Source organism: Natrix helvetica (genome assembly GCF_964273705.1).
Source record: "Natrix helvetica genome assembly, chromosome: 4".
Classification (NCBI taxonomy): domain Eukaryota; kingdom Metazoa; phylum Chordata; class Lepidosauria; order Squamata; family Natricidae; genus Natrix; species Natrix helvetica.
The window spans coordinates 116,971,921-116,986,026 of NC_138550.1; the positions used below are offsets into that span (position 1 = coordinate 116,971,921).

The 14,106-nt window shown below is 39.5% G+C and overlaps 1 protein-coding gene across 4 annotated transcripts in view; it reads right to left on the minus strand.

Annotated features, from left to right (window-relative positions):
* MTCL1 (microtubule crosslinking factor 1) overlaps positions 1-14,106 on the minus strand; it is a 113,309-nt gene that overhangs the window by 28,830 nt on the left and 70,373 nt on the right. For all 4 annotated transcript variants that reach the window (XM_081952784.1, XM_081952782.1, XM_081952785.1 and 1 more), the window contains 3 exons: positions 13,319-13,507; positions 3,626-3,793; positions 1,831-2,079 (listed from right to left, as the gene is read on the minus strand). In XM_081952784.1, coding sequence (XP_081808910.1) covers positions 1,831-2,079; positions 3,626-3,793; positions 13,319-13,507 — 606 coding nt within the window. The remainder of the gene's footprint in view (positions 1-1,830; positions 2,080-3,625; positions 3,794-13,318; positions 13,508-14,106) is intronic.

Below are 14,106 nucleotides of genomic sequence, written 5' to 3' on the forward strand. Positions count from 1 at the left end.
ATATCCATCCTTCCTGCAAAATGAAGGGTCTTCCTTCATTTGATTCTTACACTTACAGTTATGTTAGGTAGAGTGGTCTGAGAGTGAATGACTGCGTCCCATTTTATTTTGAAATGTTTCAAAATATTACTCTCTTTCCCCACCTTGTTCATATTCACACACTGAATTCACGAATGACCACCTAGTCCTACAAATGTTGTTTCATTGTTAATATATGAGGAAAATTCCAGATTTCTAATCACTATTCTGTAACTGATCAATCCATAGTCCAATTTTCTTTATAGTTTTCTCACATGTTATTGGAAGATAAGCAAAGTATTATTACATTGTGGACATTGGAAAACTCATCTAGCGGCAGAAAGGCATTTTTACTATGATTTGAAAAGCCAACAAGAGATATATTGATTGTGTAGTATTTTTACTGGCGTTAAAAGATTTTTTAATTTCAGCTGTTGTATTCATTGGTGTAGAAATCTATATGACATTTATAAGTACAGTTTGTTTACAAAATAAAATAGTAGTGATTAAGTATATGAATCTTTGGAGACTATGCATAAGCCTTCTTGAACATTCATTATGAAAATTAGAAACACAAAATCTAGTTCAAATGATTTATGGACAGAAATTCAGGCTAGAAAATATACTCTACGTGAAAACATCTATCTGCATAAAATTTCTATTGAAAAGTGATCTATTATATAATGTATGGGCAAGATAATCCATTCTTTCATATAGTTTTGAAACTGGACATCAGATATAAGATAGCTCACTGAGCAAGTTTCATCACTGAAATAAATAAGTACTTACATTATAAGTACTTTAATGAGAATTAAACATTCTAGTATTTTCTTGACTTTTTTTGTTATAAATGCTGGAAAATTAAAAAGGGTTTCTTTGATGAATATGAACATCTTAAACAGATCTGCAGCAACATTATGCATAACTATATTTGGGAACAAAGAAATTGTCTAAGATAAGGACTGATAACAAAAATATTTAAAGCAGGCATTTCTGAGACTAAAGTATCCATCTATAAAAATGAAGGAAAGAAAGTATCTAATAAAGTAAAGGCTAGTTCAGGGGTCGGAAACCTTTCAATTCTGGAGCCAACCGGAAGTCTGGTTCCCCCATCATAGCGCCTCCTCCTAGCGCGGCGTTCTTTTTCCTCTGCTGACCTAATCGAAAGCCCTATCAATTGTGGAGCCAACCAGTAACACGGAGCCACAGCAGAGGGATAAAAGAGCCACATGCGGCTCCAGAACCGTGGGTTGCTGACCCCTGGGCTAGTTCATGAACGTTCATGCCACTGGTTGATTTTTAACAGAGTAGAAGAGGTTGCTGCTTTTGTTGCAAAAGACTATCATGATTGCAAAATCCTAATTCTCCTGGTTCCATATACAGAGCCATAGAAACTTCAAAACAGACTTGTGTCCTCCTATAGCTGACCACCTGTTAGGTAGCTATGCTGGAGTTTACAAATATTTTCCTGTTTTTACTTGTGATGAGAAACTCATAAAAATGATCACTATGGGTTTTGGTTTTCAACAGTAAAGAAATTCTTTTTTGCCTGAGAAACAAAACAGTATTTTTGACAGAAATGAAATATACAAGAAAGGAATTGTAGTATTTACCAAATTTCCAAGGTACTAGTAAGGGTGCTTTTGATTTGGTTGTAAACTTTATAAGAAGGGAATCATCTTACTCTAATGATGGCAACAAACTAAAAGGAATCTGGTAGCTTCTTTTCTGATTAACAGATTTTATTGAAGGCATAAATCTAATACTCCTTTGGAACAGAGACCCGGAGATGTTTTAATCAGAATATCATACCTGTTCTACCTTCCTGAGCAGATCCTTTTTTTGCCTCTCCCACTCTCGCCGATCCTTGTCAAGTCTTTCTAAAAGCTCTATTTTTTCTCTTTTCCAGTTTTTTTCATTGTGCTGAATTTGCCATTGCAAGTCCATTACTAATCGATGACTCTCTGCTAAGAGGTTCTTGTGTTCCTCTCTCTCCCTTTTGAAAGCTGTTGTGGCATCAACGCCAGTCTGACTCTGTGCTTTTTCAGTCTTCCCTTCCAGCTGTAAATTAAAACAAAACTTTCCAATGGCACAATAGTTTTTCGTACAAATTAACAGGATTTGCTACCAAATTCAACATAAGCTTTGACGTTTTGATTTGAAAGAACAACTATAAAATGGGAACAATGTTTATATCATTTGTAGCTTAAGATTGCAATTCAATAAAAAAATCTCACTGAAGTTTATGATTCATGGCTCAAAATGTATATTAACTCTGACGCTTTATAGTACAAAGGGAGTTCAAATGTAAACCTATTTCCAGTACCAACCTTCTTGATTGCTGGCTATAGCATATTATGAAAAATAATATAATATGTAAGTATATTTATATAATGTAAGAACATGTTAAATAAATAATATACATAATTATAAACGAAGAATATAAAAAGAATATGGCTATTATAACCATAGGTGATGCTGCAGCTCAGTAAGAAAATAGAATAAAAAATTGTTCTATGTCATAGTCTCTTCATTTTATAAATTGTAAATACTATTTTCAAAAATAGAAATGTATTCTTTCTTGACTGAAACCCACAAGTTGAATTGTTTAGATTTGGTACACTCTTACAATTTCTAATATTCCAAGAGGAATTTCTCCTTTAGGACATTCCCACACAGCCAACGTCATCATTTCCCAAATACTCAGAGCTACTTCTCAACTGCCTTGACTGCAGCCTTTGTGAGAATCCAAGATGAGGCAGCAGACTATACAGCCAATAAAAAAGGAAACAAGATCTTCACCTCCCACAAGCACCCCATGCTTATCTTCATAACATGCAATTTGTATAGTGTGATAAAGGGTTTTTAAGAGGAGCTTTTAACTGCAAAGCATGTCTGAAGCCTGAGGCAAACATTTTGGGTCCCTAATGAAGTTTAGCAGCTACTCGTATAAAAAACAAAAAGTAGCAGAGATGTTGATTCTGTTAGTAAGTAACTTTTGCCAAACTGTCTCACTTCCCAAATCTGTTAAGGTTCAACATCACAAATGGGAAAACTGAGATTATGCTAGATGAGCTATGTGGGGAAAAAACAATCTCAGTTTGCAATGCCAATGATAGCACAGGCTCACAAGAGGCACAATGCAAGTCCAGGAGAACTGCCAAAATACCACTTGAAAGTGTGCTCATTCTAAAGCAACAGAGACCCTACAGAGAAAACATACAATAACATCCCATATCCCTAGGAGTAGAACTTGTGCCATGAATTAATGTTTAATTTTGTGCTTTCACACCAGTTTTTGACTCTAGCGGCTGCCTGGACAAATCCTGGAAGCTTTCTGGGCAATATTTTTGGAAGCAGTTTGCCATAGGGTCCTTCCTACGGATGAGAGAAAGTGACTGGCCCAAAATCACTCAGCTAGACTTCATGCCTAAGGGAGGAGTAGAAATCAAGGTTTCCCGGTTTCTAGCCTGAACCACTAGACCAAACTGGCTTTTATGTTTTCAAACTGTTGATGAAATAATCAAACCTTGAACATACCTTTGCAGGGAGCTTACCTCACTTACAGTATCATGTCCTTTGACTCAAATTATGGGGAAAAACATACCTGCTCCAGCTGACAGTTCAGTTTAGTCCATTCCATTTCCCATGCAGCTTTGTCAGTGGCATATTGCTGTTGCAAATCATGACGCTCTTGCTCATCATCTTGGAGTTCTGATTGGAAGTTATCCAACAACATTTTCAGGGCATGCAAGAGTCGGCTATTATCCTTTGCCTGAAAAAAGCAAAGCTGTCTGCAGTTCTGAAATATTGTCATTCAACCACAACTTTACAAACTATGGGATCAAAATGTCTATGGAGATTCTCAGTCGTTCAGATTATGGTTGTCCCAAAGATGATTTTTCAAGAGGCAATTGGACGTTCCGGTTCGTTTGGTTTTTTGAAGACATTTCGCTTCTCATCCAAGAAGCCTCTTGAAAAGGCACCTTTGGGATATGGGAATCAAAGCTTTTCTCTTCCCTAATATAGTTATGGGCTTCAAAAAAGAAGATAATCTGGGGAACAAAAGGAATATTCAGCAAGTCCACAAAAGGCTTGGCACTTCTCTCAATTAATAGTAAGTTTTTAACAACATGATTGAGCTTTTTAGAACAATCAATTAATTATTTAAAAAGAGTATATATATAATATATTGGTCCCTAACACACACAAAACAACAGAAAGAGCAGTCAGGCGGACAGCTAAAGCTTGCCACGATTCAGCATCCTCCATTTTCTGACACAACTTTTACAGATGACTTTACTTCAGAGGAAAAAAGCTGCAGAAATAGTTCCCCCCCTTTCTTTTTTGTTCCTTTACTCTTCAGCCTGGAGTCATGGTAAGGTTTTTAAAAAGCGATATTGGTTGGAGGGCAGAGGGAAAGTTTAATTTTAACACCTAACTGGGGTGAGGGAGGCGGGGAGAGGGAAGATTTACAAGTCAGCTTTTTTGGTTTTTTACTGAAGAAATATGGCTTGGGGGGAGGGAGAAGATTAAGCTGGGGAAAGGTTTTGGGAAACTCATCCTGAAGCTGCCTTTTATGTAAGGTCCAAAGCCTAGAGAGGGAGGAGACTTTTGTAGCTTCTCTGCTTTTCAGGTGATCAGGACCAGAAGACAGATACAGAAAGCTCAGAAAACAGCCTTCATTTTAGGGGTGCTGAAAATGGTGGCTTCTCCCAGGAGGCATGGGGAGTAAGCCTAAGAGCTGGGGGGAAGGAGACAGACAGGGGATGACTCTACAGCATCCCTGTGGTCTATCATAAGTGTGAATGAAGGGAGGAGCACTGCATCTGTCATAGCTTTGAAAGGGGATCATTTATAGTTTTGGGGTGTCAGTCGTTGTTTTGAACAGTCGTTAAATGCCCCGTTGTTCCTTGAGGATTACTTATATTTGAAATGTTGAGGCAATCAGTTGTTAAGGTAACTTTTTTTTTTTGCCTCATTCTCAAACAGTACTAGTTTTGTTCTTCGTGTTTCTATCACCAAAAGCAATACAAAATATAACATTAGAGATCAATACAATATCTCAGTATAACATACTTTAAAATCACAACTAAAATATGGAGGCTCGGTAATCTGAACGGGTCATAAACATTTAAAAAGATCACCAAAACCTTTCTACTTAAACCAACAAAAGAGACCACAAATATTTTGCCACTGTTTTAAAATTGGGATGGTTCAGGCTCCAGTGTAATTCTGGTGGAAATTGAAGCTAGAGGACTGGCAGTAGTTGAGCAAAAAGTCTCTACTTTTTAGTTATGAGAAAATGATGTCTGGCGTGGGCTAGATGGTTAGGTAAAGTAGATAAGCACATCAAAAACCACAAGTAGATTTTCTAAATAAACTAGGTGTATACTTGCCTAAGGGCCTCCTCTCACCCCAGATTTCTCAAGTAATTTTAAAGATGGACAAGAAGAGAGACTAAATATGTGGGGTATACTAAGAATATAAGCCCTTTGAATAATAAACATACAATTTTTCAAGAGTGATGATGAGATCACAGTACCAAATATATCACAATTAAAGATAAATGCAGTATATTGAATCTACATGCCACTTCATCTGATAGAATTTGTAATCCAAAGGCCAAGAGGCAGAGGTATAGTGTCTAAATGTTTAAGACCCACCTGTTCCAATTAGCTGGCCTAGCTGATTTATAGTCCCACTTTCAACCTCCTGGCAAACATCTTATTTTGGGGTATTTTTAAGGGTAATTTTTAACTTTTTATTCGAATTTTAATCCATTATTGTACAGTGTATATCCTACCTCCTCCGTCTATCTATGTATATCTATATTTTTGTATCCACATTGTTTTAATATGACTGTACACCGCCCCGAGTCCTGTCAAGGAAAGGGTGCGGTCTATAAATTAAAGTATTATTATTATTATTATTATTATTATTATTATTATTATTATTATTATTATTATTATTATTATTATTATTATTACTACTACTACTACTACTACTACTACTACTACTACTACTACTACTATACGATTGTATCACAGCGGCCAGTTGATTCGCCGGATTTGGCATTGATTACTAGTCGGGCCCCACCCAGGGGCCTAGGACGTCGTAACGTATTTTCGTAATATACGTGCAGATCCAAGCAGTGCAGCTTTTTGCATTTGACTGATGGTGATTTTGTCAAGTTTTAACTGTTTTAAATGTAATTCCAGTGCTTTTGGAATAGCACCCAGTGTGCCGATTACCACTGGAATTACCACTGCTGGTTTGTGCCATAATCGTTAGATTTCAATTTTTAAGTCCTGGTATTTCGTGACTTTTTCATGTTCCTTCTCCTCAACCCTGCTATCACCTGGTATTGCGATGTCTATGATTGCAACCTTCTTTTTCTCAACCAGTGTGATGTCTGGTGTATTATGCGCCAGTATTTTATCTGTTTGTATACGAAAATCCCACAGGATCTTGACCATCTGACCCTCGACGACTTTTTCAGGCTTATGTTCCCACCAGTTTGTTGCTGTTTTAATGTTATAATTTTTGCACAAATTCCAGTGGATCATTTGTGCTACTGAATTGTGCCGCATTTTATAGTCAGTCTGCGCGATTTTTTTACAGCAGCTGAGTATGTGGTCAACAGTTTCATCAACTTCTTTGCAGAGTCTGCATTTGGCATCATCAGAGGATTTTTCGATTTTGGTCTTAATGGCATTTGTGCGGATAGCTTGTTCTTGCGCAGCCAGGATTAGTGACTCTGTTTCTTTCTTTAATGTACCTGCTGTTAACCATAACCAAGTTTTTTCACTGTCCACTTTATCTTTTATTTTTTCCAGAAATTGGCCATGCAATGCTTTGTTCTGCCAACTCTCCATTCTTAATTTTATCACATCTTTTTTGTATTCTTGTTTTGTCTGTTGGGCCTTCAATAGATTTTTGTTCTTTACTTCGATTAATAGATGTTCTTGACTTAATCAGCCAGTGCATGTTTTTCTTCTTCAACTATTTGCTTCACTTGTAATAATCCTCTGCCACCTGATTTCCGGGGTAGGTATAGTCTATCAATATCACCACGTGGATGTAAACTGTAGTGCATTGTCATTAGTTTCCTGGTTTTTCGGTCTAAAATGTCCAAATCAGCCTGTGTCCAGTTAACTATACCAGCTGTGTATCTTATAACTGGTATTGCCCAGGTGTTTATGGCCTTGATTGTATTTCCACCATTCAATTTAGATTTCAAAATTTTCCTAACTCTGTTGGTGTACTCTCCCCTGACAATAGTTTTTACTTCTCCATGCTTGATGTTATCCAACTGCAGAATGCCTAAGTATTTGTAGGCTTCATTTTCGTTGCATTTAATTAGTTGGCCATTGGGCATTTCAATTCCCTCACACGCAGTGATTTTGCCCCTTTTTATGGATACAGTGGCACATTTTTCCATGCCAAACTTCATTGAAATATCGGTGCTGAATACTCGGACTGTGTTTGTCAATGATTGGATTTCTATTTCTGACTTTCCATAGAGTTTCAAATCATCCATATATAATAAATGCGAAATTTTTTCGGCTTCTTTGGCTGTTTGGTAGCCTAATTTCATTTTTTTTAAGATTACTGATAGTGGGATCATCGCGATGATGAAGAGAAGAGGTGAAAGTGAATCACCCTGGAAAATTCCTCACTTGATATTAACCATTCCGTAGTTCTCATTCCCTACTGCCAACTCGGTTCTCCATTGTTTCATCGCCTTTTCAGTAAAGGATGTAATATTTTTGCTAATGCCAGTTGTTTCTAAGCATTTTATGATCCAACTATGTGGCTATGAGTCAAATGCCTTTTTGTAATCAATCCAGACCATATTCAAGTTCGTTTTTCTGTTCTTACAATTTTCTAATATCATTTTATCAATTAGGAGCTGATCTTTTGTGCCCCTGCTCCTTCTTTTGTTGCCTTTCTGCTCTACTGGCAAGATGTTGTTTGTTTCCAAATAATCCATAATGTTATCTGCAATAATGCCTGTGAGTAATTTGAAGGTTGTTGGCAAGCATGTTATTGGTCTGTAGTTTTCAGGTATTGTTCCTTTAGTTGCATCTTTCTGAATCAAGTATGTTTTTCCAATTGTCAACCATTCATCAATTTTGCCATTTTGTAAAATCTCATTCAGTTGCCTGGCCAATATTGCATGTAAACTGGTCAGATATTTGAGCCAGAAACCATGTAATTGGTCCTTTCCAGGTGATGTCCAATTCTTTACTTTTTTTACTCGATTTTTGACCATCTCAGTTGTTATTTCTAATACTTGCATTTGTTTGTTGCCAATGCTTTTCTCAAAGTCATGTATCCATTTTGCTTCCTTATTGTAGTCCTTTGCATTTTCCCACAATTCTTTCCAGAATTCAACTGTGGCCTGCTTTTCTGGTTTTTGACTTTTGGTGTCATCATTCACATTAAGACTTTGATAAAAACGCCGTTGGTCTGATCGAAATTGCTGATTTTGTTTGTATTGGATGATTCGTGCCTCATATCTTTCAATTTTCCTAGCTGTTGCTGTTATCTGCTGTTTTACAATCTCTACAGCTTCATTGATGTTTCTTGTATCCAATCTATACCTTCTGATTAGCTGATCTATAATTTTGTTGTTTCTAAGTCGTTGCTCACGCATGTTCTTCAAATTGCTAGCATCTGCCCTTAATTTTTTGACTTTTTGTTCCAATCGGATTTTCCACTTTGGCTTTGATGCTTTTTCTGTTGTGTAACTAGGTGCTTTGATTTTAATGCCTAGTTCATTAGTGACTATTGCGGCTACACTGTACATTAACTTGTTCGTTTCCAAGATGGATCCAGATTCAATTGTTGAAAGCACTGCATTAACCATTTTCATGTTAGGGGCCAAAATTTTCTTAGGCACAGTTTTTAATGATGGTAAACGTTGCCGTTCCTTATTAAGCAGAAAATGCTCCATGATCTTGTCCTTCAATTCTTTTTGTTTCTGAGTTAGTTCATCAGTTAGTTCAGTGATAACTGGTTCTGGTGATAGTGTTGTTATTTCCTCCCCGACAGCTTCTTCTGGGAGTTCTACTACAATGCCTTTAGGTGTGTCTTGAGTATCAGTTATTTCTGCTTGTGGTGTTGTTTTCTTAGTTTTGCAATTTGCTTGAATTTCCTCAAGTTCAACTTCACTAAACACTTTATTCCGTGTAATAAATCGCCTTTGATCTGCAAGTCGTTGTTCACTAACATTTGAATCTGGTTGTTGTTGTTGTTGTTGTTGTTGTTGTTGTTGTTATTATTATTATTATATATGAAATACTAGACTGGTTTTGATGTACTTTTTAATTACAAATGTCTTTTGGTGGAAAGTGAATGCCATGGCAAGGGAGGTATTACATTGTGAATCCTTGATACATATAGGGGGGAAAAACCTCCTTGCAAGTAGATATTCTTGTTTTTGCACAGAACAAGTGTAAAGTTCCTTTGTGAAGGAGTAAACAAGAATTTCATAGAGCCATCTGTCATTGTAAAATATATTCTTGTTTTGGTAGTATACCATTTACCTATCACAGACGAGTGATCTGGGAATGGGGGATTTAGTCATCATGCCCCTGTCATGGTCTGATCACTCATCTCTCTGGCTGAACTTCCCTGGCGCTACCTCCCACCGCGAGGAGGCGGAACCAGACTGTCTAAGCTGGTACCGCCCCAGGCACCTGATGGAACCGGATAGATTCCAGACGGAGCTTGGGCCAATACCTATAGCCCTGACCCGCTCCCGGTCGGAGGATCTAGCGGCCGCCTGGAATAGGGCGGCGGCTGGGGCCTTGGACCGGGTTGCGCCTTTGCGACGTCTCCTGCGGCAGCGATCCACCCGGGCTCCTTGGTTTACCGAGGAGCTGAGGGTGATGAAACGCCACAGGAGACGTCTAGAGAGCAGGTGGAGGTCCTCACGCTCCGAATCTGATCGAGCACAGGTAAGAGCCTACTTGCGGACTTACCTTGTGGCATTAAGGGCGGCCAAACGTAGACATTGTGCCGCCCTTATTGCGTCCGCCGATAACCGCCCTGCCGCCCTGTTTCGGGTGACCCGCTCCCTCCTATCACAGAGGACGCGGGGGGCACCCCTGCAGGGAAGAGCAGAGGAGTTTGGAGAATATCTGCAGGACAAAGTCGCTCAGATCCGGAGCGGATGGGCCCCCTTCAGTGGACCGGACGAGCTGTCAACAGCGAGTCTTGTGAGACCACTCTGGGAGGAGTTTGACTCTGTTGCCCCCGAGGATTTGGACAGGTTACGTGGACGGCTGCGACCCACCACATGTTCAATGGACCCGTGTCCCTCCTGGCTGGTACTGGCATCCTGGGAGACGACACGAGGCTGGCTTCTGGGCCTGGTGAACGCTTCGTTGGGTGAGGGATCCTTGCCAACCGCCTTGAAAGAGGCGGTGGTGAGGCCCCTGCTCAAGAAGCCTTCACTGGACCCAACGGAACTAGCTAATTACCGTCCAGTCTCCAACCTTCCCTTTTTGGCGAAGGTTGTTGAGAATATGGTGGCGCAGCAATTTCCGCGACACCTTGACGAATCCGAATATCTAGACTCACGACAGTCCGGTTTCCGACCCGGGCACAGCACAGAGACAGCCTTGGTCGCGTTGGTTGATGATCTCTGGAGGGCCAGAGATAGAGGTTGTTCCTCTATCCTGGTCCTATTAGACCTCTCAGCGGCTTTTGATACCATCGACCATGGTATCCTATTGCGCCGGCTGGGGGGGATGGGAGTCGGAGGCACCGTTCTACGGTGGTTCGGCTCCTACCTCTCTGACCGGACGCAATGTGTGTTGACAGGGGGGCAGAGGTCGACCCTGAGGCCACTCTCTTGTGGGGTGCCGCAGGGGTCGGTCCTCTCGCCCCTCCTGTTCAACGCATATGTGAAGCCGCTGGGGGAGATCATCCGTGGTTTTGGAGTTGAATACCATCTGTACGCTGATGATACGCAGCTGTACATCTCAACCCCAAACCACCCCAACGAGGCTGTCGAAGTGATGTCCTGGTGTTTGGAAGCCGTCGGGGTCTGGATGGGGGACAACAGACTCAAACTCAACCCCTCCAAGACTGAGTGGCTGTGGCTACCGGCACCCCGGTTCAGCCAGCTAACTCCATCGCTGGCCATAGGGGGTGAACAACTCCCCCCTGTGGAGCGGGCGCGTAATTTGGGCGTCCTCCTAGATGCCCGGCTGTCTATGGATGACCATGTGGCCGCCGTGGCAAGGGGGGCGTTCCACCAGGTTCGCCTGGTGCGTCAATTGCGCCCCCTACTGGACCGGGATGCCCTATGCATGGTCACTCATGCGCTGGTGACGTCTCGCCTGGACTACTGCAATGCCCTCTACATGGGGCTTCCCTTGGGACGCATCCGAAGACTACAGCTAGTCCAGAACGCAGCCGCGCGGGTGATTATGGGGAGCTCAAGATACTCCCACGTGACACCTCTCCTGTGCGAGCTGCACTGGCTACCTGTGGTTTTTCGGGTGCGTTTCAAGGTATTGATTACCATCTTTAAAGCGCTCCATGGCACAGGACCCAGTTACCTGCGGGATCGTATCCTCCCGCACACATCCCTACGACCAATCCGCTCTCACAGGGAGGGACTACTACTGGTGCTGTCCACTAGGCAGTGCCAGCGGGCGACGCCTAGGGGTAGGACCTTCTCTGTGATGGGCCCAACCCTCTGGAATGACCTACCCCCCGACATTAGAACTACCACTGACTTCCGTTCCTTCCGTCAAAAATTAAAGATTCACCTGTTTCGATTAGCTGGCCTGGCACATTCTTAGTTTTTACCTCCCGGTGGATATATTTTAATGGGTAATTTTGGGTAATATTTTAACTCCTGGGTTATTAGAGCTTTTAATGTACTATATTTATTATTCTATATACAGTCTTGCAACCTCCTCCACCTACGTATTTAATTGTTTAACTGTTTTATGTATGTATTTTATAATGCATTTTAGTGACTGTACACCGCCCCGAGTCCCTTTCGGGAGAGGGGGCGGTCTATAAATACGAATAATAATAAATAAAAATAAAGAACAACTTAAACTATTATCTCAAGAAAGTATGCAGATATCATCCATAGTTAAAAATGTGGAATGTCATTTTTATTAATATTTTGTAAATTCAAATGCTCTTTTATAATAGTTTAAACCTATTTATATTAGTTGTCTGGAAAAATTAAATGCGATTGCTTTCTGCCCATAAACAAACTGAAATATTTATATTCATATCAGCTTTTACTAGTTTTTTCTAACTCCCTATGTCAATTTTCATGATAAACATAATTACTGTACACATAATCAATTTAATTACATAGCTTTTTACTTGTAACAGTAGAATCAGTACTGATGGAACAGAAAGCTTTTTCAGTTTTAACCCCAAGACTATGAAATGTCTTGTTATTTATAGACTCCACTAGAACAGAGAACATGATTTATTTAAATAGATTTTAAAAAGCTTTGCATTTAGATTAGTTTTGGACTTTTAAACTTTAGGATATGAACACATATTTGGTTACTTTTAATATTGATTAATGAATTCTTATATTTTATTATTTATATTATTCATTGCTTTAATAAAGTTTATTGAATGATACCATTTTCCTGTACGTAACTAGTAGTTATCATACTTTAGATCAAAATATATTAACTAAATCAGCGGTCCCCAACCTTTTTGGCCCCACAGAACGGCATTGGCAGAAGCATGGGGGGAGGGGATGGTTTCAGTGTGCAACCTAATCCCACACATGCACAAAGCTTCGGGGCTGTCCTGTCGCTTCTACAGCCCAGTTCCCAACAGACCATGGACCAGTCCCAGTCCATGGCCTGAAGGTTGGGGACTTCTGGGCTAAATTGGCAATAGTTTTACAGAAACTGGATTGAACTGCAACTCAGTGATAGTATTTGTAAAGGATATTGGTAATTAATCTCTTGATATATTTAGATGTCTAAACACTGTATCTGTATGTAGGTCATGCCCCAAATTGGAAACTCTCTCAATACGTTTGTGAGAAAAAGATTAAAATGAATTAACTCTTACAATAGTGATTGAGAAGTAAATTGCTATGGAAATGTTTATGAGAAATAAACATGTACATTCTGCATACCATCATTCAATGAGATACCTTTCTCAGCACTACTTTCTATTTGGGCTAATTATTTGCAATACAAAATAGAACAGACAGAATGGATAAAACAACAAAATCACAACGATAACTCTCATGACAGAATAAGCACCTGTACATTTGCCTTGATACCTGCTTTTGTAGCTGCAACATCTCTGCTGTCTGTAGTTGTGGTCCATGGCTGGTTCTTTCTACTGTGGAATGGTGGGAGTAATTTGTAATTGCAAAAACAGTATCTTCTTCCACCTCTTCTTCCCTCTCTTCATCACCTTTTTGTTCAGTGTGAAAGGTGAATTCTAGCACGGGATCAAGGTGTTCTATCTAAAATTGCAAATTAATTAACATACGTAAATACAATTCTGTATGAAAGAAATAAATTCCTAAATGAAACAACTACCTATTTTATATATTTTCCTTATTTCCTTCTATGAGCTCATGGATGTTTTATGAAATCAAATTGATGAAGTGGATAAAAAATTGTTACATCCTACAAACAAGTTACTCCCTATTTTTTTTTAATGTATAGTTTGTTCATTACTTGTATTATGGTAACTAGGCTTCCCATATTTAGTACCCTCAGAATTCTTTTAGAGTAAACTTGGAATCATGGTTCTAACAGTTAGAGGACTGTAGTTTGCAAAAAGGCTGATTTAATTAATAAACTTCAATATTAAAAATCTATCTATCTATGTTGCATTTGTGCTGATAAATAAATAAAGGGAGACTAGTATAGATCTATTTCAAGCTATTTAGCTCTCATCAGCTAGCCATACCCTTACTGGGAATCGAACCTGGGCTGTATTACATATCAGGCAGTTGTATTAGCCACTAAGCCACAGGCTCTCCTCCTTTATCATATATATACACAAACACAAACATAGCAAAGGAAACATTAAAAATAAAAATATGGTTTTCTGCCT